Raw genomic sequence first — 27,737 nt, forward strand, 5'->3', positions numbered from 1 at the left:
GAGGCTGCAGCACCCCTGATGATTCCTTTTTCGACGTATATGTGAACATGAGAGACAGTCAGACGTGTCAATCGAATGGATTGTCACAGAGGAAAGATCGAGCAAGGTGCCTTTATAGCTCCGAAAAGCAAATAATTGAGTGGAAGACGCCAGGCATGGAAATGGATGTTGATCGAATGCTTGCATAAGAAACTCCGTGATGATGCTAATCGAACTTGCCGAAGCCATATCATTCCATCTCAGGGGTATTGTATGGACTCTTCAATGTTGCTGTGCCCGAGTAATGTGCATTCAAACTGCTTTGTATTCGATCGGAAGCCTTCATTTCACTCATGTTGCCTTGCCAAAGCCAGGCTTGCGTCCATTTGACGACTCGCGCCTTGCCGGTGTGCATTTCTACCTGGTGCGCCTTCACTCATGCATTGGCAGCACATCGTCTGAGGTGTAAGGTATGGACCATCTTGAAGCCAGCCAGGCTCTCAACTGCAAGCACGGATTCTTAATAAGTGCCTCTTCCCATGACTTGGGAACTTGGAAATTTTTGTCTTGTTTCTCTCTCGCGGCTATAACGAGTCGTATCATCATTAAATCCATCAGATCTGGGCCCGTGCTTCGCAAAGTCGAACGCTGAGAACGCAAGACAAAGTCTATACTGCCTCTATCAGGTCCTGCGTCGTTTCCGCTGACTGTACGGAAAACGGTACTACCGGCTGTCCCATTCGTGACACTGTGTCGACTTCGTCTCGGTTCATTGCTTGCGAGCAGACTGGAGCTCCTCGAGGACCATCTTGACGCCCTCGACAACCGTTCCCCATTCAATCTCGTGGACACGCTTCTCAAAGGCCTCGACATCCTCGTCCTGTCCTTTGATGAAGGGGATTTCTCGAACGAGAATCGGTTGGCCCATGTCCACCTCCGAAATGACATTGTGAATCATGACGCCGGTCTTTTCGATCCTGCCCTCCATCCAAGCCGCGTGGGCACGTTCAATCGCATGCTATAGCATTGTGTAGACAAAACGAATCAGTCAGAGATCAACAAGACGTGTCACGCAAGGAACAATTAAACTTCAAGTAAGATCTCCAGTCACTTGCAACCACTTACCACACCATTGAATGCCCCCGGCAGAGCAGGGTGCAAATTGATTATGCGCACGTTGGCCCTCTCCAGCGGGGACAAGAATTGCGGCGAAAGGATGTGCATGAAACCAAGGCAGACAACCAACTCTGGCTGGTCCGCGAGGATCAGCCGTGCGAGTTCAGCATCATACTCCTCACGTGCTGCTTGAACTCCCTCGGGCGTAGGGGGATGTGCTTTCTTGTACTTGACAAGATTGTGGTATTCGGTCGGAATGGAGGCTTTCCGAGCGCGCTCGAGACCGTAGGCGTCTTTGCGATTGGAGAGGACACGAATAATTTGGGCGTTCAATTCGCCGGTCTGGATCTTGTCGATGACGGCTTGCAGGTTGGTACCGCTACCGGAAATGAGAACTGTTGTGCGGATGGGTGAAGGCATTGTGAAGAACTGATATGTTGCAAACTTGAGAGACAGCTCGGTGGTTTAATCGCTCTTTTTTTTCCTTCGGAAATGGTGGGGGCCCGGAGGATGAGCAATTGCGGGGAGATCTGCTCGCAATGCTTGGTGTACAATTCGGACAGGCTTACGAAGCCCAAGCGGCTGGAACACAACCCATCAGTTCTTCTCAAGACTAGACGAGAGAGAGACGTGTATCGAGAATGGACAAGCAATTCTTGAAGGACAGGACGTTATTGTTTGAGGTCCGGCTCCTGATAAAAGTATGGGTTTCTTTGCGTACCACGTGCAGACTGCCACGGTAGATGTCACGTGCTACTTTATCGATGGCTCCGACAACCGGAGAAACGAGCAGTAAGGCATCAAGGAATGAGGAAGGCCCAATCGTTGAGGAGGGAGGAACTAGAGCGAGAATAATTGAGGTCTAATATTATTGCCGGCAGATTGACTTCGTTCCTCCAACTCTTCCACGGAAGTTAGATCCAGGCCTGTAAGAGGGAGAGGTGCCCTTCACTCCAGTGGTGACTGCAAGATGCAATATGGACCCGCAATAAAATGCATGCTATTCATACGAGGCGCCATCCAGCAGATGATAGGGGAGAATGGAAGACACAAAAACGGTCGGAGCCAATGGCCACAAAATAATAAAAACAGACAACAGAAATCGCCGTGGGGATATCCAAGGAAAAGAGTCATGATGGCTCTAAACATGTGCTAGAAGGCTAACGGTCAAATATGAATAATGAGAAGGCCGGTGTTTGTAGACCGACGTGTTCAGAGAAGAAGCAGTCATGCCCATATGTAGTCACGATCCGCAGTTTGACGTTCGTCTCAAATAGCCGGGCCCGCCGCAGGGATTGGGTCACGCTCAGCTGCTGCTGGTGTAGAGTCCTCGGCAGCTGTCTCCTTGACACCTTGCCCTCGACAAAGCGGGCATGAGTTTCGACCGGTAGTCAACCACTATGTCAAAGACAATACATGTTAGTCAACAAGTCAGATACACAAAATATGGTCTTCGGGGCAACTAGGTCAACTTACTTGGTCAATGCAATCCTTGTGGAACATATGTTTGCATTGTGTCAACTTCCGAACTTCCTCGGCCACTTCGTAGTCACTCAGGCAAATGAGACAACGCTCGCCCTCAAGTATGTGGATACTGCCGGCTCCATCGACAGATTCGGCCACCAGAGAGCCAGAGTACTCTACAAGACGGAAAAGCCCACCAGCTGAGTTGACGTCGTTTTGGGAAGCAACGGGGGGTTTCGCAGGCCCAAGCAGCGAGGAGAGAAGGATCATGTCCTCGTAGGTCGGGTTGTCGGTGAACAGGCTTGGGGTTGTCAGCGCCGGATGGTTTTCCGAAAGGTTGGTGCCGACGACATATATCAACCAGCTTCGACCTCCACTGGGAGGGGGCTGGTCAGGTTCAACTACGCCATTGCGACGAAGTGATCCCGATCCAAATGCCCGGTGGCGGGCGTACTCCGAATCACTCCGTCTTCGCTGCCGGGCGGCGCTGGGCGGAGTGGGCTCCTCGGCAGGTTCAACGGCGGATTGCAGAGGTCGATCTTCGTGTACATGGGGCAAGTCGCTGGGGGAGAGGGCCGACGCCGAGGACGGCCGGCGATTCGGAGTGGTAGTGCCCGAAGAGATGGCTGACCTGCCAGGTTCCGCAGGAGTCGATGGCGGTGGACGCGGCCCAGGAGGACTGTCAGAAAGTACTGATGGGGGGAAGGGGACTGGACGAAGAGGTCCCGCATCTGACATCCTGCGCGGTAAAGTCTGCCCAGGCTGGCGGAGAGCACTGGAGTTTAGACCATCCGAACCAGCTGGACGAGCCGCATGAAGTCTCGATCGCGCGTCTGGCCGATGGAGAGGATCACCCGGGATGCCATCTGGGCGGGCGTTGGGTAAGATATTCGGGGGCAAGAAGGGCAATCCGAGCAAGGCATCCAAACCTGCAGCACCCGGAGCCGGAGGACCTTGTTCTCCATTGCCAGAAGGGACAGATCGAACCCCAACAACGACGAGGGTTACCGTTCGAGCTTCGACGCCTTCCGGGGGCCCATCGATGGACATTCTCTCAGAACGAGAGCGAGTCTCATCTGGATTGCCCGTACCTTGCTCCCCTGATGGCCCTGTGCTGGGGGGAGAATCAGAATTGGCAAAACGGAAAACTCGCAGGAAATTGACAGGTGCCGGGGGAGCTTCGGGATCAGGCGGAGTCATCCCATCACCAGCCGGTGATGAAGGCGCTTGAGGTGATGTTACGCTTTGCAAACTGTGGATGAAATTCTCGAGCGAGCCATCAAGACCGTCGTTTCCCAAGGCTTGAATATTTGGCAAGGCTGGTCCAGGCGTACCTGACAGCTGGGCTGCAATAGCTGCTGCTGCAAGCTGAAGAACTCTAGAGAGAGGAGTCTGCTCCTCTCGACGCATAGCGCGGGCTGCCCGAGCCCTGAGCAGACTAGGGAGCGTGCGGGATCCCAAGAGACCTGGACTCGTATTGGCAGTAAGTGGTCGGTCTGCTTCTAAACCTACTTCACCTGAGTCCAATTCAGGTAGCGGCTCTCCGAAGTCAAGGCGCGTATCCATGGTACTGGCCATGCTATCCGTTAAGGATGCCGGTCGTGACATAGGCGCGTCGTTCTCATGCATTGTAGAGCCACCGGTGGCAGATTGCCCAAACATGTGCGATATCGGAGTCGACAGCGAATGACGCATACGCTGTAGTCTAGCTCTGCGCCAAGACGCACGACTGGCTTCAGGTAGGGGATCCGTAGAGGCGTCAAGCGAGGAAGAGTTCGCTGTGCCTTCAGCGAGAGCTGCCGATTCGGCTCGCTGGGGAATGAAGTAAGGCTCGCGAGTGTTCCGCCGACGCAGCACACCTCTAGAGCCTAGAGCGCTGAAAGGACTGAAGCGACTACTGCTGTGAGCGCTATCCGACCGGGGCTGAGTCCTTGAGACAAGCCCATGCCGGTGAGCATGTCCCTCCGCCGGTGTCTCTTCCTGACTGTTGAGAAGACCTCGAATGACAGAATTTGGCAATATTCTAGACCCCAAGCGTGACATCGTGGATTGCCTCCTGGCAGCCATTCTTGCGAGTGCAGCCGAACGACGCTCTCGTGAACTCATTTCATTCTCTGAACCTTCCTCTTCCTCGATGCTTCGCATTTGGTGGTAGTAACCCCCCGAACTTCGTGTCGGCTGTTGTGTGGACCCCAGGTGATGATGCAGCTCCTCCGATGGTAGATTTTGACTGCTCTGCGTATTCGCATCCATTCCGGTGGACAGGCCGATCTCACCACTCGGGTCAATATTCTGCCTGTTGTCCATTTCGGCATCCCTCGGGCCAGATTCGGGATTGACCGCGAAAGGAGCGTGGTCTGGATGTCCAGAGGTTGAGAAATTCCGAGGCGTAGAAGCCGACTGTCCCATAGTAGCAGAAGAAGACAAATATGATGGGGAACAAAGAGAGCTTCTAGGGGCCGCACACTGCCATGAGAATGTCGGGGTCACTCGCCAAGTGCGACCTCTATCGGTCGATGTCCTTCGATCCGATGCAAGCCGGGCTTTTTCGACTCGGCGTGCGTGAACAGAGTAAATTTTCACCGCTCCGTGCAATGAGTGTACCGCTTGTTCGATCTTGTGGCGTGTCTTATTAGTCGAAGGCTGCCGGGTAAACACACGGAGATCTTCGAATGCCAGAAGACTTCCTCTTCACCGAGTTGAATGAGCTGGAGGTGAAGCCGTACGCTTTCGTGGCCGCTAAAGTCCCAGCAAAAGCTCTGCGCTCGGCAGATTCACGAAACTGTCTGACAATCGTCCAGCACCGTCCACATTCGGGGGTATCGGCGCAGCGAAGAACACAAGCTGCGATTCTTGGGGATCGATCTGAAGCGGGCGTTTTCTTCACGAGGGTTTTTCGGCAGCGACCCGAGTCAGAAATCTGCAATGAAGCGGGTGATCAGGTTCGCACGTTCAGGAAGGCAGGCGGGGGGTCGTCCTGGTCGAGGGTTGCGGGAGGCAAGCGCTATGATCAACTGGAGTTACTCGGAAGATCGAAGACCCAACGATGTGAGCCGCGAGCGATAACAGATAACGATAAGAGGGTGGGGAAAGTTTGCGTGCTTCACTTCCCGAAAAATCCGATCTACGAGCAAGTCGTTCCCAACCTGAAGCTTTAGCTCCCTGAGGGCTTTCTTGGTCATCTGGAGGCCTTCCTACTGTGAGGATCACTCTCCACAAAATTAACGCCGTGTCTGTTTTTATGCGGTAGTACGCTTGATAAAGAAGACTGGAGAGTCCGCAAACTTTCCGTTCCTCGGTGATCAAGCTTTCCGACTACTCAGCCTGGCACTGGCAAGAGCGCAAGCTGATACAGTTCCTACGTCCTACGTCCTAATTTGAAATATACTTGAGGCGCCCTCCATGTGACGGGCGCCTTGCTGATTACATGGCACCGGTCTTGTCGGCCTCCTTCTTTTCGCTACCCCTACCGCCTTGGCTGCAGCCCACGAGCACTCGAGTCGCGCAATATGATCGTCGCAAACGCAAGAAGAGTATCGACTGGACCGACGAGGATGGCGAAGACGCATATGCAACAGATGCAACTTCGGCCGGAGAATCTGCTTCTGCGGGTCCGTCGCTGATCTTGACACCGAACGAGTCGCATCAATATCGGGTCGCTGGACTTACTTTCGACCAAGAATTGCCTGGGGGAAATTTCCCTCATGGACCAGCAAGAGAGGAACAACCATCCAAGCACTCCAAGAATCTGCTAAACCATCATCTGCACGCCCTTTCGACACTACGTGATCCCGTGTACCCTCCCCAATCCGCGGCTCACCAAGGCACCATTCGGCTCCAGCATTTATCCGTCTTGACCGCCATCTTACACAAGTGCCTCCTTCAAAGAGATTACGTTCGAGCCGGTCGGGCGTGGGGCTTGATTCTGAGAGAGCAGTTCCATGGCCTTTCTATGGATGTCCGTAACGAAGGTCGGTGGGGGGTAGGAGCCGAGATCCTGTTGCGTCGTGGACAACAGCAATTGTCCCAGTTAAATTCAAATATTCAGGACACCGCATCCGCATCTGCAACCACGGAACGGCCAGTGCTCTCTTTTACCCGCCAAGGCTTCGAGGAAGCCAAAGAATACTATGAGAGGCTGATCTTGAATCACCCATATTCCAAAAGCGCCCCTCATGCTGTGTCTGCCTTGACTTTCTATCCTGCAATGTTTGGATTATGGATTTACGTCAGTCAAGAAGAGAGTCAGGTGGCGAGGAACATTGTTGCCGCTGAACCAGGCGATTCATCGGACGAGCTCTCCGAAGACGAGGCCTCGTCTATTGACCTTGATCATCGCACATCGAACACGAAAGCCACCCGCGTCGCAGAAATACGAAAGCGGGAGCTTGAAGAAGCGCAGAGAATCGCGACTCGCATGGACATGCTTCTTGGTACTCCTCCATATTCCGACTCGGCAGAATTGTTGGAGTTGCGCGGCATGGTGTCGCTTTGGGTAGCTGACTTGCTCGTCTCATCGTTGGAGACGTTACCAGAGAGTCCACACCATGACGACCCAGAGGCCATGCTCACAGATCATCTGCCGACAGAGTTTGAAGCACGTCATCAACACAGGATTTCTTTGGAACAAAAAGAAAGGGAAATTAGGAAAGCAGAAGCCTTCCTTGAGAAGTCACAGAAGCGCGCTCGAGGAGTCGCCTACAATTTGGAACATTTGCACCTCGAAGAAGATTTGCAATCTGCTTAATGACCTTACGATGATGAGACACAGCCATTCCCCACTTGTCCTTCAGTGATGCACATTGCACATAGTATTTCCAAGGACAAGGTCGACAATTTATGTACTCTTTACCAACCTTCAGTGTTCGAGTGCGCTTTGAATGCCCACCAGAGGATTTCACCTGACAAGTGTAATACGCATCCGAGCTAGACTGCTAGTGTAAGGTTCGCTTTGGCAGGAGGGAAAAGAGTATTTTGAATTAAAAAATGAAGATCTCCGCGCTCGAGGTCATCCTCTTCGTCCCAATGTGAAGGGTGGTTTCTTCAGGGCACATGCGGTTGAATGTATGAACAACAGTCTCACGTGACTACGTGATTCCCTCGCGTCGGTGATCGGATCCAGCACGGAATACCCTTTCAACAATTTGACGACCGAAGTTTGTGGTGGCAGTCTGATCTTGCAAGCTGCATTGAGAGCAAGGCCTCCGCTCATTTGCCCGACATGGGAGTTGGTGACTTTGTCCACTCTAGGGAAGTTGGCCAACCTCGCGTGGCGGGCGCCTTACCCCCGTCTCAACGCCAACTGCGGGCTGAACAGGCAAAAGTGGAGATACCCCAAAACTACTTCAATGAACCTGCAGTGACTGGCAATGGACTAGGTCTCGGCCGTGGATTCCAGCCATCTCCCATACCTTCAGACTTTTCTCGCGATCTTGCTGGGAATGCACCTCCACCTGCATCGAAGGGAGGGGGCAAGCGGGATGCGTTTGATACTGATGTCGAGGCCATTGACGACTCAACCATTGCTGGGACCAGCGTATTTGGGCTTGATGACCGTCAGGCTCAAGCTGTAACAGCAAACAATGGGAACCCAGGCCCCGCGTCGCCGCGGCCTTCGCATTTACCACGGCCAACGCACCGTCCTGAAAGATCATCCTTCTTTGGGGGGCTCGGCGATAAAGTTCTGAAGAAGGCTGGTTTTGACGCCTCTGACGACGGTGAAGATACAGCCAGTCAACTGACTTCGTCAATCGGAGGAGACGATGAGATGACCGATGTCATTCCAGAGCAAGGAAAACCAGCAGCAGCCCAAGAGACGATGCCTGCAAACGAGGCCAGAGATTCGAATGAATGGTATCCTCCTCAAAAGAAAAATCAAGCTGGAGAGGAGCCATTGAGAAAGCGACTTGAGCAGTTTTGGTCTGCAAGTAAGAGACCAACACAGGTCTCAAGCCCAGTGGAACATGTAGCTCGTCAGCCAGTGCATGCTAACCACGTTGCTGATGCTCAACCTCGCAAACTGGGCCATTTGCTCCCACCCCCCGGTCCGAAGAAGATCACTCTTCCACGCAACAACTCGGGCACTCCAAGAACGCGCTTCAGTCCACCAAAGCCCTCCCTACTAGAACAACTCGACATATCTCCCACTCGCAGAGAGTCTCAACGCCATGGCTCTGAGCCACCGCCTCAAGGTGGGCGAATGACGAGCATGGCCTCCACGTTTCGCACACTTGATCCAAGTGAGAACGACACTCATCTTCCACACGGCGAAGACGAAACAATTCGCATCGACAGTATCGATAGCAGAAGACATAGTCCGCACTCTCCCCACGACTATGATATGACCAATTTCTCAGACCTGGATCAATCCGAGCTGGACCGGGAGGTTGAAGAGATGACTCATATCCCATATTCAAATCAACATACCTCAACCAGTCGGGGTCGAAGAAATACAGTAATCAAGACCCGAAAACGCCAACTCGAGGCGGATTACCCCCCACAGATTTTATATCAAAAATCTTTTACCGACCTCCAGGCCGAACCATTCGACAAGGCTCCAACCCCCGTCCCTTCCCCTCCCGCCAAGTCGCCCTCACTACCTCCAGGCGCCAGCCTTTTATCCAACAACCACTCACCAGACGACGCTTTGTTCCAACTTCTTCGGCTCACAGACGAAGAGCGCCAGGCCTATTTGACTCAATTGTCTGTTGAAGAGTGGGAAGATTGCGGCGACCAGCTGATCGACCGATTCAGCCACTTGCTCACCGAGATGAGGAAGCTACGACGCGCACGACGACAAACCGCTGCGGTCTTTGAAGCCGAGATCAGACGTCGCCATGAACTTGTCGAGGCTCAGGACTCTGAGATATCGGAGAAATTGAATGAAATGAGAACCGGAGGCGCTGAAGTCTTACGTGGTCGCAGCACCTGAATTACAGAGTTCCTCTCTTTCTGAGCCATCGTCCGCGCCTTGGCTCAATCTTGAGATTACTGCGCTCAGTCTTTAATCGTACCATGTTCTGCTCTTGGCCCCCCAGTCTTCCCATGATATCTCCGAAAACGTCCATTCCGAAAAGTCGAATACCCTTAGTCAAATCGCACTTCCTTAACTTGTTGGGCTACGAGAATTCTAACTTCTTGGTTCTTTATTCTTTCGTGCAGGATACCGATACCGCTGAATGGAGCCTCGTACGGTTAGAAGGGTATGAATTCTCGATCTTCATGATATGTACAGTTTCAGAAGCCATGATGTATCACTAAGCATTGCCCTTAATGAATTGTGTTAATCATCCCAAAAATAAGAGACAGACCAGGCCTGGAAAAGGTCGCTCGACACAAAGTATAGCATACAATATAGGAATACAATTCAAGCCTGGTTTACAGGACATATCGGTCCGTTGCGCCCAGCGTGGAATCTCTCAGCGAGATGCCTCATTCAAACGGGTGAGCGCCGCCGCTAATCTCTTGTAATCTTCCAGTAGGGCTGCGACATCCCCAAGACGTAGGTCTCGCGCATCCCGAGTATCAAGAAGTCGCTGGATAGGTGGATCAATTTGAACGGAAGGAGACCCTGCGAGGGGACTGACGGCATTGTCTGTCGAGGCTGGCGAGATCTTCAAGCGGTCCATTGCGGCAGGTGACAGCGCACGTGGATTAGGGGTCTCGGGTGTCGCCCGGCCGAAATTCTTGATCATTCCGGGGATGTGATTGAGGGGATTCAGTGTGTTGCCAAAGTTGCGCATCGAGTCCAGAGGGTTGGGGCTAGAGGCTGCGGCTGGAGTCTGCACCTGCTCATCTCGAACGGATCCAGAGACTGATTTCCTGCCACTTGTTTGAGTTCGTGCACTGTCGGTACTTCGTTCACGGGGCGTTCTTCCTCCACTTGCCAGGCCTGCGCTACGTGAGGTATTGCGAGCAGCCTCCTCCTTTGAAAGAGCGTTGAGAGACTCGATGTCTTCCGGTGTAAGATTTGGATTCGCGGGTGGATTCGCGACTAAGCGGCGGGCTTCAGCAAGAGTCTTGGGGAGGAGTGACTCGGAGCCATTGGCATTGGGTCCAGATGTGGTCTGCATCTCCTTCAGACGACCGAAGAGAAAATTGAAGCTGTTGTCTAGAGTAGCGCCAATGTTTTTGAGGCTTTGATCGGCGGTGTTACGGACTGCATCATTCGCTGCCTCAAGCACTCTGGCTGGTGGTTGGAACAAGTTACTCAGGCGGCGTTGCTGAGGGGCAAGGGGGGGGGGGGACGAGGCAAAGTAGAAGAGACCGGCTCTTTTGCTTGGGGCTTCGCCATTTCGGAGACGGCAGAAACAGGCGTCACCGACGCCGAAGTACGTTCGGATTTTGGTCGGAACGGATCAATTCGCTCTGATGACGGGGTTGGACCTTCACTGGGAGTTTTGGTAGGCCCTTCTTGCGTTTCGTCTGCACGCAGGCTGGATAACTCAACATTTTCTAAAAAGCTGATTGCGGCTTCCAAATTCGTCAAACAGTAGGCGGTTTCACCGTCTATCTTGGTCGAAGAGCGAAATCGCTGCATGAAAAGCAGGTTGCTAACAATATCGATCCCTTCAGGCGGGCATGTAATGAGACAGTAAATCAACGTCGGTAAAATCTCATCTGCCGACGAAGACGAAGGAAGGAGTTTCGTGAGGGCATCGACGATCGCCTTATGGGCGGCAGCCAACTGCTGAAGTTTTCCCAAGGGATACTTGGGCTCATTCATCTGGGTCAGATGATTCCTGGCCTGAGCCAGGAAATCATTGGCTTCCTGTCTTTTCCTCTCCTCAATGGCATCCATATTAATCTCCACGCCTAGGTCCTTCAGATCGATTCCGACAAGCATGAGCGCTGCTGTCTTTGAGCGCAACTTCTCATCCCGCACATCGTCAAGGGTACTTCTGTGTCTCCAGATCTTGTCATATACCTGCTCACACACTCTCCGCTCCGCAGCCTCCTCCAGCGCCGCACGTTTGAATTCAAGGGCCTTGCGTGCTTTTCGCCTCTGGGCTACCTCTTCCGCGGTCAGCAATTGGCGCCCACTGGTCGCTTGTCCAAAGTCATCTTGAGAGCGTTTGCTGGTCAACACCGACAGTGCACTCCCTCTCGACTTGATTTGAGGGCGGGGTTGTGGATCGCGATTGATGCGGGAGGCCAGTGTCGAGATATGGGTAGCGATATGAGATTCTGCGCGGCTGTAAAAGACCTGGAACATGGAGGATATTTTGTCGATCGTTGGAGGCGAGTTGTGTACTTTGGCACTCAAAGAGTTGACGAAACTAGGCAACATCGTCAGCATCACCCAGTGTGTCATGAAGGTGCTTCTTCTTTGACCGACCGATCTGTCAAGCTCACGAGCTCAATCGGAAGCTCCTCTGACGGGTCTTGCACACTACGTGAGAGGACAAACCCCTCCTCGCCTTGTGCATCGCCTCCATTCTCGGTGTCATCGGAGCCTCGTCTTTCAAACACATCGGGCCCGGCCTCTTCTTTTCCATCAACCGATGTCAATGCTCCCTGCAGGTGCTCAGTTGATGATGACCGCCCTACAGTCGATCTGTCTGACGTGGCAGACTGTCCATCCAGATTCCCCATTCTGATCAACGAGCGGGTCGGATGTAGAAGAGTCGAACCAGAGCTGCCGCTGGCGGGGGCCAGATAAGCTTGGTCTTCGGGGCGGCCGTTGACCCTACAGGAGCATTAAACAGGAACCGCAAGGGTCTCCGCACGGTTCAGCCGATAGGCTCGCGGACTGATCGTCATCCGACTGGGCTCAATCTTGCGTCCTTGCAATGTTTCACTTTTGATGATGAGACTTGGATCAGGTCTGCAGGAGCTGGTTTGTCCAGGTGTCAGGTAGACGAGTTGATCTGAAGACCTCGAGTGCCTCTCCAGCTCTTACAATTGAAATGCGGCAAGATGCGTCGTCATCTTGATGGCGCGTCAGGGGGTCCGTATCACGTGTAGCTGTACTCCACATTCCGTGTGATAAGACGAAGGGTCTGTGTGACTATAGTAGACTGCTAGACGTTGTCGGTCTGATCGACCATATCGAGTATAGCCACGTCTTTAGGTCAGCTACAGTTGAACATGATGCAACCAGTCCTCAAAATATGCGATCTACACTGGTGAACCTGTTATTTGTTTACCACTGGAGAGTCATAGTACGGGAGGACTGAAGGATCACACGTAGAATAACGGCACGTGCCTGGACCACATGGCTTTGTTGACTAGGACGCTGACCATTGCATAGTCACGCCCTGGTGAAGGTGAATTGAAAAGGAAGGAAAACATAGACATAAGCATTGAGCCTCTATAAGATCCCTGGAGTTTGTGTACTTAGATTGGATGGACAAACGGTACATTTCCCAGGCTAGTCACAATATACCAAGGCAGACTGGGAGTCGATAGCCCTCAAGCAGTGTCGCCGCACGGGTGAACGCAGAATGAGATATATCTATGGGGGTGATCTCAATGATTCTGTCGGAAGTCAGCCATTCATTATCCTGAGTCAAAAGATGTTTCCCAACAAGACCTTTCGACCGTAATCGGGCGTCAAAAAAAAGCACATCGTCCACAAAAGAATCTCTCCCTCGGGGAATCGAACCCCGGTCTCCCGCGCTTATCAGATGTAGTGACAAGCGGAAATCATGACCACTAGACCAAGGAAGACAGGATAATCGAGTTACTGCTCGACCACTTGGTACTGATTGATATACACCCACCAAAACTTGGCGCTATGTTGTCAAACCATATTTTCTAGCAGGCAAGGTCACAACCCATCGAAAATGTGCTGATCGCCTCGATATACGCCTGTCCGGGCATTGCGGTGATTATTACCTGTGAAACCTTCCACTGTCGGTAGCTGGGAAATGACTTGAGCAGTTTCGTCGAGACATGTTATGTACATGGACATCTTCTGTAGATCCCAGTAGGTGAAATGAAAAGAGCAGAGGATTGAAACAAGGTTTCTACTCCATGTGGTTGGTGTTGACTCCAGTGGGGAAATCATCCAGCCTTCTAGTGATGGTGGTTCCGCCGCCCGATATATATCTAAGCAAATCGTCTTTTTGAAAGCCTCACGCGGAAGCTCTGGTAGGTACGAACAGTCCCTGGTCCCTGGATATTATATACTTCTCATACAATGGTACAAAGGTTGTCCAATTCGCGACTGCCTCTGTGCATCTTTCTCGGCAAGACATGGTACTGCGGCTAATAACCTTAGTGCACCCAGAAAAGATGGTATTGTATTCGAGACATTTATGCAGGAAGCTTAGAGAGCCAGCGCTCTGGGCTGTTGTCTTTGCTTCATTGTAGCTACAACAGCCTGGAGGGTTATTGGGGGTAAGAGTCCAGGACTCCAGGTTTGGCAGTCTACATAAAACACCGACGGGCCTTCAATCTAATTAGTCTCCTTAGATGGTCATTCGAGGAACTTCATTCAGAAAATATTCCTGACTATCTTCCTGACCCTATGGGCTCAGGGCTGTACTTCCAGCTCAGCGGTGCAAACAGGTATTGATCAACAAAGGGCTTCAGTGTAGGGCTCAATCTTACGTACCCCTGAAGAAGGTGCCATTCGCTAAGAGCGTAGAGTACCCAGAAACCCATGTAAACGGCCATAAGGCCTCATAATCGATGTTCTCGGTATCAATGACAGCTATTTGATCAACCCACGCCCACGTCCGGGGATCACAGGTGAAGCAGGCCACGGATGGGTTTCCATCACCCGATGTGCCAAGACATTGACATAAAATTCGTAGGTAGGGTTACCTCATCATTAAAGATCTACTCAGGTATTTTTATAATTTGACTCTGAACTGATTCAAATATCGCACTCTAGATATAATCATAGTAGATCCAGCTCTATTGGAGTCAGTTGGACTGACACGGGTCAATCATGTGATCCCGTCATGCCATATCCGAAGCACTCATTTGCATTCCAACAAGCCACCCTTTCCGGGACCATCCACTCATTCAGGGTCCAGACTCAAGAATTGCATAGCATCCAGACAACAAATTTTCATAGGAGACTAATGTGGGTTTTTTTGACCGATGAGAGTTTCAAAACACCTGTCTCCGTTTTCAGAGTCGGAACTCAGTCTGAATAGGTAGTGGACCCCACACACATTGGCAACCTTCATCGTAAAAGGTCAATGATAGGATTGGAGCCCACGTGGCAGCAAAAGAATGCGCTGTCTACAAAATCTTCCGGTGAAGGCCTCTTAGTGAAGTGCAATGGACCTGTTCTGACATGTCCATTGAGAAAGCCAACCAGACCTCGTCATTCAAGTTGAACCATACTGACCAATGAAACAGAAGACGCCGTGATTCCATCGCTACATCGACTAGGATGCCATGCATCGCATGCCCACAAATAAAGAACTACCCCTACACTAGCAACGTATGAGGCGAACCTGGTCAGAGAGACCAACTTTCTGTCCGACAGATCAACCACCGAACTACCCGGAACGTCTCACCTTTGTCCGAGAGAGTTCACTCACAATAGTTGCTTCATGCTCTGAAGAAAGCACTTTAACCAAGCGAGACCCGAGTACGAAAAGACAATCCGTCAACCAAAACGACAAAATTCGCGTCGAGGTTAGTGAGAAAACCTGAGACGACGTCTGACCAGGCCAACCGCCAAGGTCCACAGGACACCTCAGCTCCCCATAATGCGATGTATCATGATTAATGGCACATGCTTGAGCTGATGAGAACATGCGCAGGAGATCAACCTACGTCAGCAATGTGACCAACTGCATGTCAAAATGCTGGCAAGGAAACCTACGACCCCGTCCGACCTGCCAACCGCTAAGGTGCACAAGCCATCTTACCTTGATGTGAGATGATGATGGATGGCGTGCCATAAGAAGAATATGCTCGAGTCGAAATCGCGAAGACCTGCGTAGGAGAGAACCTACGTCAGCAATGTTGACAAACTACGCGTCGATGCTGGTAAGGAAACCTGCGACCCCGTCCGACCTGCCAACCGCTAAGGTGCACAAGCCATCTTACCTTTTTGTGATGTGGTGATGTGTGCTGCACCGCCAGGCAACATGTGCTGGAACCGAAGAAGACCTGCGTAGGAGAGACCTACGTCAGCAATGTTGACAAACTACGCGTCGATGCTGGTAAGGAAACCTGCGACCCCGTCCGACCTGCCAACCACTAAGGTGCACAAGCCATCTTACCTTCAGTCAAGGACTGGACATGATGATTGTCCCAAGAGGCTGCATCTGTTGAAGACATTCATATCGTGAGGCGATGTCGACATCCAAGGCGAGGGATGGGTGAGATGGAATAAAATGGTGAAGGATGAAGGGGAAAGTTGGATGAAGTGAAGTGAGGTGAGATGAGGAAGAGAAGTTGAAGAAAGAGAAAAGAAGGAGGGCGAAGAGGCAGTATTTATACCTCTCAGGGAGGGCGTGACACACGCTAGAGCAAACATTTCTTCAATGATTTTGTGGAAGGTACGATTCTGCCGAGTCTGGATATGGATATCAGGCCTCACGCTGGGGCCTGCTACCTAGGACGACTAGTCCATGTTGAAGGGAAGCCACGGTATCTACACGTGTGAGCGTGTTTTACTGTTGATCAACAGAGACAGGTAAACAACATGAATGATCAGATTGTATCATGCTGCCAGTTGCACAGCACAGGTCTATGGCAACATTTGGCATAGGAATAATGCGATTTAAACGAAGTCTTATATTAAGCCGTGCTGCCTGATGTCAGATGTGTTCTTAGCCGCAGAGTCTCCTGAAGTCGCCAGTTCTAGTACAGAGCAACGCTGGATGATCAAGCTGGGGTTTCCAGGAGCGAGGGACTACGAGGAACCAGTATCATTGCGTCTCCAACGACATTCTCACGAAGGCTTCTAAATGTGGTACGGAGGTTTCGTTTACAAGGGTTCTTTCTGTTTGGATGTTGTGAAGCCCAAGCATGAGAGACCATCCACTGAAGTGCGTGCAGGCCATCGAAACTCTTCAAGGTATCATGAGCATTGTAGACTTACATAAGACCAAGCAGAAACGGGATTGAGGCAGCATACTGGGCTTTGAGGCAGTCATCGTGAAGTCGCCAAAGTTCAAAATGGAGTCTTCTATGGAAGCAGTCGACTACATATGAGAGGCATGGATAGTCTGGCGTTGCGAAGACATTCATAGACTAGCTTGCGTGATAATCAACCCAGACGCTTCTCCTTTATGGATAATGACGTCCAGAGTCTACAAAAAACTGTGATGCACGATAACCATCGACCATCGGTGACGAGGAAGATTTCGATTGGACTGATGCATAACCGGGCACTCAGTCTGGCTGTTCATTCACCATCCTTCTTCCTTCCCTCAAGCACGCGCATCACGTCATTAACACTATTCTTGTCACCCTTCTTCTTCTTGGGTCCGCGTTTCCGTTTATTACCCCCGCGTTCCTGACCGTCAAAGTCCAACAACAAATTGTCATCGTCTTCGCCATCCTCAATACGGCTCCCCCCGAATCCCATATCCATATCTGCAGCATCCATTGCGTCCCGACGACGAGCTTCCTCGAGGAACCTCTTCTGACGAAGAGATGCTTCCGCGGAGAGCTCCGAGTCGCCTTCCCCGAGGGAGAAGTTTGCCGGAGAGCAGCGGCTCGTTTGATAGCAGCCAATATGTTTGGATCCCTCGTGAGAGGATTGGAGCGGTCCTCCACTTCCTCGTCGACAGTAGCGGAAGTGCTGGTTGCAAAGTAATTGCGTGGCCGTGATGGTTGCAGATCACTTGATTCGGTGTCTTTGGAATCCTTGACAGCTGGCGCAGACGGTTTAGATACGGACTCGCCCTCTTCATCAGACGAGGAGTCATCCTCTTGCTCGATACCGGCAAGCGGGTCGTAGTCTGCACCCACACCGGCAAAGATATCGTCGTCTTCCTCCTCTGGAGCTGCCCGGACGGCGAATTCGGCAGGGACCTCCATTCCGAGTGGTTGAGCGTCTTTGTCTGGCATGGGCAATGACGGCGTGCCACGCGGATTGTTCGGTTTATCGAGCCAACGCACTTTCCGCTTCGTGTTACCGTCGGCGTCGGTTATCAAGAGTACTTCTCGTCGTCGACCGTTCTCATCAGATTCTATGAATCGTTTCTTCTCGGGCTTTCGATCGGCGACCTTCTTGAACTTGGAGCCCAGTGCTGGCTCCGGGGCTGGCGGCGGCACTTTAGCAGCGGCTCGACTAGCCTTAAGCTCCCTCAATATTTCGTCTCGCGTCTTTGGACGGGGTGGAGGTGGCGCCATGGTTCCCTTCTTTTCCTTCTTCCCCTTAGGTGCGACTTTGACCTCTTCCTGGCCTTTCTCCTCCGTTACCCTCTCGAAAGCTTCATCTATGTCCTCCTCGGCAAACGGAGCTTCCTCAGTCACAGTAGGCTGCGGCTTCTCCGGCGCTTTTGTGATATCCTCACCAGCACGGACTCGTTTTAATAGCGTCCAGTCAAGTCCTTTGACCATATGGGTACTCTCTGTGTTTCCACCAACTCCAAGCTCGGCGCACAGCTTATCAAAAGTGGCCTGGTCGATTTGGCCGAGCTTCACCATTTCCTCGAGTGCCTTGACCCGCTTTTGTAAATCTTCCTCTTGATCTCCATCTGCATTCCGGAGCTGTGCGCGGTCCCGATACCCGGAAGGTAATTTGCTGCCCTTTGGCGCGGCAGACGATTTGAATCGCTTTGCGGGATGAGGATCATTCTCCCGACGCTGCTCCGCAAGTTGTTTGGCAAAGTCCACGCCGGACACAGAGCGCCTGTGAAAGCAACTGATTAGTATCGTGACAGCTGAGGTAGAGATAGGGTTGACGTACGGAGTCATTGGGATGCTTGAGCGCATTCGCGATCCCAACATCGCGCTCGGAGTGGCACCGCCCCTCGATGCATTTCGCGGTGACGTGTCTTTTTGACCTTGTGATTTGGATTCCGATAAGTTGTCGGCGAGAAGTCGCCGAAATTGTTCGTTATTCATGGCGTTCTGCTGTCTTGTGTTAAGTATCAAGAAGGTCAGCTGATGTCAACGTCAATTTTGAGCTGAGAATATCCGCCTTGGCGGCCGATAAGATATAACCTTATCGCATCCGGAGTGACGGGTAGTTGCGCCGCAGCACAGATATCACAGTGACAGCACGATTTACTGAAAATAACCTCGGCACGACCTCGACCGCTAGCCAGGAATGCAAGATGGGCCTAACACGAAATCCCGCAGGGCCTGAGTCAGCATCCGGAGTAGACTTTGCCGAATTTCCAACTAGAGTTGTGTAGAGGTTTACAAAAAAGCAGGTATAAACGAAAAAGTGGTCACGCGGTTTTGGCCTCAAAAACCGGTCAATCCTTTCGGGCTCTTTATGAAGGCACTCTTTGCGTATGCTGCCAAGACCTTGCGAGCACCGTAGGAGACCAAGCAGGTAGATGATTATGTACCCGTCGAGGTAGACGGCCTAGTATTCTTCGAGACAAAAAGTGAATGGTAAGTGAATTCAATGTACAAATGAAACCAAGGTACAATAGACCGGCGCAGAAAGCTCGCAATCGCCCTCGAGATACAAATGCACGCTCAATCAATCGGGTGAAAGAAGAAATGTACAAGACGTGCAAAGAAACGTAAATGTAAAGAAACACGATTTTCCATCATCGACATCGTTCATCAGATGGTTTCCCAACCACCGTTGTTCATTTCTGATTCAAGCTTGCGACTAATCGTAGCAGGAATAGAATGGGACAGCCATACGTCACGTAGCAGTCGATCGTATCTCTTCTGGTTCAAAATGAGCTGACGGTTTCGGCGCAGGCCAGGATCAACTTCGCCATGGCGGTCAAGGTAAGGGGCGTAGTGCCATGAACCGTTGTGATTGTGCAGATAAAGCACAGTGCACTTGCGAATGTTGATGAATAGACCGATGTTCTTGCCGCACCTGTTTGAAGTGAGAAAGAGAAAGATTAGCGAAGATCTGAGCAATTTTCAAGGGTGAAATTTCTCACTTTTGCAGGTGCTGATTACATCCGCCTAGCTTGTTGTGCATACAGCAAACCGCCTGTGAGCAGAAGATGTCACCACAGAAGAGGCAAATACTTGGATCGCTGAGCTCCTTCTTCGAGTTCGGACACCGCCTCTTGTTGGCCTCCTCGATAAGACTATCAAAGTATTTTGGTAGGCCGACAAGCTCGAAGATACTCGGATGAGGGAGACTGGGCCATAGTCGGTGATCCTCGAAGCGAATACCCGATCGCGAGGCATTCCAGTGGAAGATCCATCCGGAGATAACCGCGTCAAACGGACTGTTGGTCTTCCTGGCTGGACTGATAGACATCAGGATCTCATCGAGTGTAGGCAAGCTGAGAGCCTTGGTCAGCCGATCAAGCTCTGAAGAGCCCATATCAGTAAAGCCCGTGTTGGGGAAATCAACACCGTGCTGCACATGCAGCAAGATCACTGATTTTCGCAAGAAAGTCAAAGCATAGCTAGCAAGGAGTCGGCGAAGGGCGACGATCACATTGGGCGTGGCGGATTCTTCACCATCCTTCACATAGCCACTCTCGGCAGGGAATGAAGATCCTTCGGCACGACCGACGGAATTGGCCTTGAGTTCCGCGACAATTGAATCAAAGAAATGTCTCGTCACATTGTACCGATCGTCAGAGACGTCAACACCGGCGAGATCCGCTTCACCTTGGCTCGCCAGTTCCTCCTTAAGACCTAAGGGCCACAGAATGAATGTGACAGCGACCTTCACAATCTCAGCCACATAGCACATTTGCACGAGATGGCGCACATCAATGCGTAGGACCGGCAACAATGCGAGGGAGCACTCTGCCAAGAAGACAAAGGTATCCATGGCGAGGAGAGGCTCAATGTTTCTCACATCATTGAGCAGTGGCGTCCCGCTCAAACAAGGATGCCCGGCAAGCAGCTGGCAGAGCTTCTGTCGATGCATTTCCTGAAATTCAAGGGCTGGACGACTCTTGGGGCCACTATTGGAGTGAACACAACCCACAGCTGCGTAGGTCATCGCTGATTCTGCCAATATACGGAGATGGGTCAAAGTCAGCGATGGAATCTTGTCCAGAAGAGTTGACCCGGGCTCGGACTCGACTCCGCGCTGCGCGATTTCGACAGCGGAGATACTGAAGCCAAAGCTTCGAATCAGCGAATCAATGTGGACCAAGTCATCACTGATCACAGTATCGGGACTGTTATTAAAAATTGAGCTGATGTGGTTGAGTTTGATTGTCTTCTTCAGGCGTTTGTAAATTTGGAGAAGTTCCGTCATCGGGCTATCCGATGGTGTGGATACCTGCTGCAAAGGACTGATCGGTGCCATCTCCTCGCCAGCTGGGTAAATTCCAGGCATAGCAAGGCGTGAGACCGAGGCTAATGGATGGGATGGCCCGGTTGAAGGCACCGGAGATAAAGTGAGCTGTCCGATCTTCGAAGACAGGGGAGGCGTGAGGGATTTCGACAAGTAGTCGTTGAAAAGTTCCGCATATGGATGGGGGTATGCTTTCTCCTTTTCTACCATGAGAACAGGGAAGTTTTGTGTCTGGTGCAAAGCGCTTTTCAGCCCTGTAGCAATCCATTCATCGAACGGCTGAGCGGTGTTTAAAGCACCGGGGTAGGACTCTTCCTTGCCCTTCCAAGTAATTGGTAGGAACGCGTTGCCAAGTGCCTTACACAGCGGGCACACAAACTCTTTGAGCGCAATGTTTTCTGGATGATGGCGAGCAATTTGTTGACTGTGTCGCCTTTGTGTGCCGGTATAGTAGACGTCAAAGCACGAGTAATGCATGATGTGGCCGCAGCCAGTTGTCACAGGGCCCCGCAAAGTACTCTTCGGGTTAAATCCCTTGCTGAGGCCAACCTTCTCGCTGATTACCTCACCCCCAGAGGAATCCAGCCGTCGAATGGTCGTGCGATTCTCACCAGAAACACCAGATGGTCGAACGTGATCGGCGGATCTATCCAGACTAGTCGGAGTCTTCAGTGCTTCGCGAATCCTGTCTGGGTCCCGGATGTCTGTTTGCCGCAGGATCGTGCTGTCTTGAATCAAGGCAAACGTACCGTACAGCCTTGAATCATTGGTTTCATCCTGGCAGAAGATACAGGTACCACTGGGGTACTTCCATACTTTTGACTCTTGAGGAGTCTGCACCTCGGTTTCCGAGTCGCTAAAGTCCTCCTCGCCAAAGTCAATGTCGCCTTGGGTGTTTAGAAACTGCTGTTGCTGCTGCTGGAACTGTGCCATTACCCTCGCCTGGCGCTCCAACGCCGCCTTCTTCTTGATTTCTTTTTCATTGTCATTATCAATGGCGGGAGAACTGGTATCAATCCGGTCGAAGGGGAATCTGAGGGAGGCTGTTGCAGATGTGTAGGTCTGAGGACGCTTCTGCCACAGACGCTTGAGAATGTGACGAATCTTGGGGCCACATGCAGAGAATTCCGGAGTGACGGAGATTCTCTCAAGAAGGCCGACGATGGTCAAGTTTCCAGCCTTGATCTCACGGGTCTTGGACATGGCATGCAAGTTGAAGGATTGGCTTGGCTCCCTATCCATACTGCCATCTTCAGTGTCGTCCTCGAGCACTGCAGCAAGTACAAGATGAAGGATGACCTGAAGGAAGGTCTCCACTCGAGTCGGCGGAATGGCAGGAGTACACTCCTTGAAGGACACAATGTACTCAAGACACTGGTGAACAAGCTGTGCGAAGAGTATGGTACCCGTGAAGCGAGGCAAATCCGAAAAGACACCGGAAGTGATAGGCCGAAGCTTGGGCTCGTAAACAATGTCAGAAGCCTTCTTGCCCGTCTTCTTCGCCATCCATTCCTTGTAAATGTTCTCGGCTTCGTCTCGCTGGTTCTTGGTATAGTGCACGCTGTAAGGATCGACGAGGTCGAAGTATTCCGACTTCAGTTCAAAGGTTCCGGAATCACTGAGACCCTCAGGAGGGCGGAAGTTGGCAACCTCTTCAAGGACATCCTGGAACATGTCGGAATCCAGCAGCTTGTCACTCAGACGAGTGGAAAGATCTGAGAATGACAGAGGCTTGAAGCAAAGGACATGAGCAATATCACGACTGATGTTCTCCTTGGTCAGATAAGAGCTGTCATCGATGGCCGTCAAGGAAGTGCGATCAGTCAACAGGATGACTAGGAGATGAACAAATTCCTCGGCAACATCGACAATCTGCGTGTCCTCGAAGCCGCTGCGCGGCATATAGTTCCGTGACATCCAATCGACCATGCCAAATCGGTGGGCGATGGATGCGAGAACCCTGCTGGGATCACAAGTGACCAGCGCCGTTTGCAGCAAAAAGATGTCGCGATAGTATGCAAAGTCTCGAGATGAGACACCGCGGTATTGGGATGCTTGATGACGAAGGCTGAGACCGTTTCGAACCCACATTGCGGCCTTCATCTGAGCCAGCCAGGCACAAACTCGCAATGGATAGTCAAACATTGTCAACAGAAGATCCTCGGGCCCAAGAGCAAGGAGACTGTCATCAATAGGCTTGCCAGCATATTTCGCCGCATGAAGCTCATCCCTGGCGCTTTGAGCAGCGTCAAACAGGGCTCCCCGCACCACTTCACTGCTCATGCCCCGACCGCATTCAATCAGCCAGGACAGGGTGTAGTGTAGCGCGTGATGGAAGCTGATTGAGCCCTTTTCGACAGCAAACTCGACGACACGGTGACAGGGCACCTCACCAGATGAGCCGATCTCAAAATCAAATGGCTGCAAGGTCTTGAATTTGACTTCCTCTTTGATCTCGGCTTGATCGAAGCGCTTGCGTTCCACGCCAGCCGAATGAATGATCGTAGTCAAGGCGCTCGTCTTGATGGCTCGCAAAAGATGGTCACCGCCATCGGATTCAGGGTTTCGGAAAGATTCACAAAGTTGTCGACAGAGACGATTGATTTCTCGCATCAGAATCGATGCACTGATCCAGGCATCGGTCTCGTACTCAACGTGCTCGCCAACCGCACGAACGTTGGGGCAGATGCCTTGAGATAGTTTCACTAAATCCAAGAATTGAGGCAAGTACTGTTCCTCCGTCCGGACTCGATGCTGGACGTACTCAGACTGCAGCAGATAACGGAGGTCGAGGAAGAAGTGGTAAAGTCGTCTGTTTGTAACAGATCCAGCATCAAAAGCGAGCGTGGCATTCGGATTCACTGCCTGAGGCTCGCCCACTTGTCTTGTAGTCAGGAAGGTGTAGAGAATGGCCATGACCTTGGTGAGGAAATTGCCGCGGAGCACAATCTCCTCGGTGATTGAGGGAGTCGTAAGAAGTTGCAAGGACAGATTCACAATAGAGTGGTCCGGCTCTCGATCCGCAATTAGATAAAGCTGTGCTAGAGCTGTGTAAAGAGCCGACAACCTTAAGCCCATGATGCGTTTGAACTGAGGCACGTTGACGACAGTGCTGATATAGAGGTCACGCAAATCTGTCCGGGTCTTCTTCCACAACCGGAGATCGAAAAGAACCAACCAGTCAAGACGGGTACGCTGCCACAAGTCCTCATAAGGTGCAAGCTTCTGTCCAGGAGCTGGTGCGGGAGGGCGAACCTGCCAGTGACCTTCGGTCCTCGCAGGTGGTGGTCGGACAGCACCCGATGGAGTCTTTGGAATTGATACGTATGTCTCCACTGGCGGTTGACTTTCGACTTCATGATGAGAAGCGGTACCGGCTTGTCCATCCTGTTCGGCTTGTTCCTCATTGGCCTGCGGAGCTGGGCGAGGAGCAACGGGATGTGTGCGAGAAAGCCCGGCCAGAATGCGTTCAGCCATTGCAAGCTCCTCGTCAATACCCATGTCCATATCCTCGTCTACGTCGTTAGTGGTTTCGGCTTGGAGACGGGCAAGTTCCATTTCAATCAAGTCATCCTCGTCGTCAGCGTCATCGTGGGCCTCGACGTAGTCCTCTTCCTCGTCCTGTTCGTTTTCATCGTCGACATCGCCATCTTCGTCATCATCGGTCGTGGCAAGTACAATTTGACCATGGGGTGGAAGAGTGAGCATGACAGTCGGTCCCCGCAGGTAGTTCTCCGTTTCTTGGTGATCGTCAATGCCCTTCATTCCTATGTCGGCATTATAAGCGCCGCTGCCTTTACGCCATGGACTGAGCAATTCTTCACAGATAATTTGGCGGAATATCTCATTGTCATCCAGAATGCTGCAGCCAGCAATGTCGGCCAACCACTCAACAATCGCACCGCACATCTGCTCGCGGAAGGTGTCGCGGGCAGATCGAACGGACACTGTGACCTTGATCTCCTCGATGATCTTCGAGACTGCCAACAACCGCTGCAGGTCTTTTGAATACTTGACTACGCTGCGGCCGATGTCATTTGTCTCATGAGCCCGTGCAACACCAAAGCTATCTCGCTCACGACAGGCTCGCGTGACTTGGTGAGCTACGTCGCGAATGGTATGCTTTTCATCATTCCAGAGCATCAGCGCGAATTCAGGTTCATCCTCTTCCTGATCGCCCGATCCGTACCAGCCGGGTCGCAGGCGGGATGCCTCTTCATCCTGCCTGATGCCTTCTATCGTCTTCGGCAGACGCAGATTCTCGGGGGAGCATGATATGACATCACAAAAGTAATCGAGAACCCGTGAAATAGTTAGACGAATGGAATCTATCACTTCTGCAGGTAGTTGTCGCTCTGCGCGCTGTTTGCTCTTGACGTTTCCACTATCGGTGTGGATGGCGCAGAAGAGCGGTAGCCGCCAGGCCTCGTCGTCACCGCAGTCACAACAGCCGCAGTTCCCTGACGATAGCGAGATTTGATATTGATGGCCGGTGTGGTCTGAGGAGTCAAAGCATCGGCTGCAGAGAACACAAGTATCGTCGGCCGCGCAGGTGACGCAGCGATAAGTCGCCTCTCCCGCCCGGAAAATATGCCCGCATCGCTTGCCCCGCGCAGACTCGCTATATTCGGCGCCCTCACGCGCTCCCTGAGCTTCAGCCAACTTCCAGGGCCCGTTGGGTGTACCATCGGGGAATAGATGGATCAGGAGCTCCTCGCTGTGGCCTACGAGCGACCGAAATAGCAGCTCAAGTAGGTCCCGCTCGGCCTTGGGCCCATATCGATAATTGTGTTGCGCAGGTAAACGCAGGAGACCTTCACCGAGGATTTTTTCACATTCTGAGAGCATGTGCATGGTTCAGATGTCCTGTGATGATCCAGACGGAGGTTGCCGCTCGACTTGTCACCGGCGTGTGAGGGGGAGGAAAGGCCCGTTGGCGCGCGGACCGGCTTCACCGTCAAACAGTTACTCTGGAGGTATCGGAGCGTTAGACGAAGTTGGACAGCTCTCCGATCGACAGGGAAAGTTATGCGAAGTAAAGCAGCCGAGTAAGGGACCGAACCCGATGGTGCTGTCTGGGCAGTTGCCGTTTCTTTATTCGAGATCGTAGATCGATCGTGGTGGGGGAAAAGAGTCGACAGGCGAGGTGTGGACCGATGAGGTCGACTCATAGGACAGCCTAACCGACCGACGAATATTTCCAAGTCTTGATGAGGTAACGGCTTCTTATCGCTTGTGACTTAAGTCTCAGATAAGGTTGGGCTGAAGTGAAAGTAAGGCGAAGCTGGGAGACTCAAACAAGTGAAGATGGATGTTGCAATCGTTTTTTGCGGTTTCTCGACTATGACATCGACGGAGCGGTCTCGCTCTTAGCACGCCACTGCAATTCAGGCTCCGAGGCACCACGTACTGAGGTAACATTTACGAATGGAATCAACCACCGCGAACACAACGACTTTTATAGAAACAATTCAAATTCAGGTCTCCATGATCTATCACATACAATGCCGTAGCTGGAATGAGTACAGAAATGGAGTGGTGGCAAGGCTTGCGGCTTTGCTTTTTTTCAACTCCAAAAGGCCCCTTTGACGACGACTCTATACCACCATAGTCGAGCAGAATCGCACAGGTTTATTCCTCATCCTCGTCGCCCTGAGTCAGGTAGCGGGGCTTGATGTCCTTCCATTGACGCTGTATGTGAAGAAAGATGTCAGCAGATGACCCTGGTATGAGATATGATGACTCGAGGGAAGGGCGTTCTGGAGGGCGACGCCGGAAGTCCGACTTGGGACACAACGATGAAGACGAAACGGGGAGACGTACGCCAGCGTTCCAGGTATCCCAGATCTTGTTGGAGGCAGTGTCGAAAGACCTGGAGAGTGATCCGCGCGTTAGCACCATAACTTGGCATCATGGTAGTGGTCGGATTCAACGCACAGCTCGAAAGCGAAAGCACCGGCGAAGATGGTGGTCAGGAAGACGGCATTCCGGCGAATGATAGTCCTAGATCAAGCGAAAGAGGTCGTTAGATTCTGGGGGGTGCCATTGCGACTATTGGATTGAGCGTGGGGAGACATGCTGGTAGATAACGTTGGAGATCTGGAGGTGCGATCGGTGTCAGTATAAAGCTCTTGCAGTCTACAGAGTAGCAATTCCCGGGAACAGGGAGGACGCAACATACACCGGCCATTGTGAAAACTGGGAGGGTGTGCGACGGCGACTGGAGGACGGGGTCGGAAGACAGGACGGAGATGGAAGTTAAGGATGCGTTGGAATCGGAAGGTCGAAGTTCGCAGCGAAAAGCACGGGAATTCTCGGGCTGCTGATTGGTTCACTGGAGTCCGGCGGCTTCTCCCAAGACTTGCTGTTAAGCCGAACAATACAACGGTGAGAGTTACACAGATGGACGCCTTTTCAGGTGGTGACTGGTGATTCCCATGTGTTTCTCCAATTTAGTTCGACTTGTGTGCATTTGAAGCGGAGATACAATGTGTTTGACAAAAACATCCGACCCATCTTGGAAGACATTGATTGTGTGCCCAGATGCAGGTAGTGAGTCTGACTCGGCAAGTTGGCTCTCAGCTCCAATACTTTACGAGACAGAGGCTCGTCATGAACACTCAACACTGTACTTGGCAACTTGCGATGAGGTTCGCCTTATTCAGCTCCAAACTGTGAACACGTTCTCTTGCTTGTAGATATATGTACATGATAGGGAATTAGGTATAAGCCTCATAGAGTGATCATTCCTGGTGCTGGATATGGTGTAAAAATGAAATTCCGAGAAATCGAGTACTGTAAAAGTATGACTATGAACTTATGAAGTATAGGGTACTAGAGTGTCGCA

General features: G+C 51.8%; 7 protein-coding genes across 7 annotated transcripts; 2 read left to right on the forward strand and 5 right to left on the reverse strand.

Moving 5' to 3' along the window:
* Nucleotides 1-748: 748 nt before the first annotated feature.
* Nucleotides 749-1,515, reverse strand: N7539_005210 (phosphoribosylglycinamide formyltransferase; the record flags this gene model as incomplete). Its single annotated transcript, XM_056934812.1, has 2 exons — nucleotides 749-997; nucleotides 1,105-1,515. The coding sequence occupies 2 exons, from the start codon at nucleotides 1,513-1,515 to the stop codon at nucleotides 749-751; spliced, it is 660 nt and encodes a 219-aa protein (XP_056790006.1).
* Nucleotides 1,516-2,364: 849 nt separating this feature from the next.
* Nucleotides 2,365-4,968, reverse strand: N7539_005211 (RING-H2 finger protein; the record flags this gene model as incomplete). Its single annotated transcript, XM_056934813.1, has 2 exons — nucleotides 2,365-2,493; nucleotides 2,572-4,968. The coding sequence occupies 2 exons, from the start codon at nucleotides 4,966-4,968 to the stop codon at nucleotides 2,365-2,367; spliced, it is 2,526 nt and encodes an 841-aa protein (XP_056790007.1).
* A 1,018-nt stretch (nucleotides 4,969-5,986) lies between these two features.
* N7539_005212 (uncharacterized protein) lies at nucleotides 5,987-7,306 on the forward strand (the record flags this gene model as incomplete). The annotated part of the gene is made up of 1 exon (XM_056934814.1): nucleotides 5,987-7,306. The coding sequence occupies one exon, from the start codon at nucleotides 5,987-5,989 to the stop codon at nucleotides 7,304-7,306; it is 1,320 nt and encodes a 439-aa protein (XP_056790008.1).
* A 474-nt stretch (nucleotides 7,307-7,780) lies between these two features.
* N7539_005213 (uncharacterized protein) lies at nucleotides 7,781-9,490 on the forward strand (the record flags this gene model as incomplete). The annotated part of the gene is made up of 1 exon (XM_056934815.1): nucleotides 7,781-9,490. The coding sequence occupies one exon, from the start codon at nucleotides 7,781-7,783 to the stop codon at nucleotides 9,488-9,490; it is 1,710 nt and encodes a 569-aa protein (XP_056790009.1).
* Nucleotides 9,491-9,977: 487 nt separating this feature from the next.
* N7539_005214 (VPS9 domain-containing protein) lies at nucleotides 9,978-12,489 on the reverse strand (the record flags this gene model as incomplete). Its single annotated transcript, XM_056934816.1, has 4 exons — nucleotides 9,978-10,781; nucleotides 10,826-11,837; nucleotides 11,897-12,247; nucleotides 12,461-12,489. 4 exons carry the CDS (start codon nucleotides 12,487-12,489, stop codon nucleotides 9,978-9,980), a joined length of 2,196 nt encoding a protein of 731 aa, XP_056790010.1.
* A 4,393-nt stretch (nucleotides 12,490-16,882) lies between these two features.
* N7539_005215 (uncharacterized protein) lies at nucleotides 16,883-18,552 on the reverse strand (the record flags this gene model as incomplete). The annotated part of the gene is made up of 3 exons (XM_056934817.1): nucleotides 16,883-17,227; nucleotides 17,257-18,337; nucleotides 18,395-18,552. 3 exons carry the CDS (start codon nucleotides 18,550-18,552, stop codon nucleotides 16,883-16,885), a joined length of 1,584 nt encoding a protein of 527 aa, XP_056790011.1.
* Nucleotides 18,553-19,227: 675 nt separating this feature from the next.
* N7539_005216 (putative ubiquitin-protein ligase E3 component (UBR1)) lies at nucleotides 19,228-25,744 on the reverse strand (the record flags this gene model as incomplete). Its single annotated transcript, XM_056934818.1, has 2 exons — nucleotides 19,228-19,495; nucleotides 19,563-25,744. The coding sequence occupies 2 exons, from the start codon at nucleotides 25,742-25,744 to the stop codon at nucleotides 19,228-19,230; spliced, it is 6,450 nt and encodes a 2,149-aa protein (XP_056790012.1).
* Nucleotides 25,745-27,737: the final 1,993 nt, after the last annotated feature.

The sequence above is a fragment of the Penicillium diatomitis genome, assembly GCF_028827545.1.
Source record: "Penicillium diatomitis strain IBT 30728 chromosome Unknown utg000005l_segment0_segment0, whole genome shotgun sequence".
Lineage (NCBI taxonomy): Eukaryota > Fungi > Ascomycota > Eurotiomycetes > Eurotiales > Aspergillaceae > Penicillium > Penicillium diatomitis.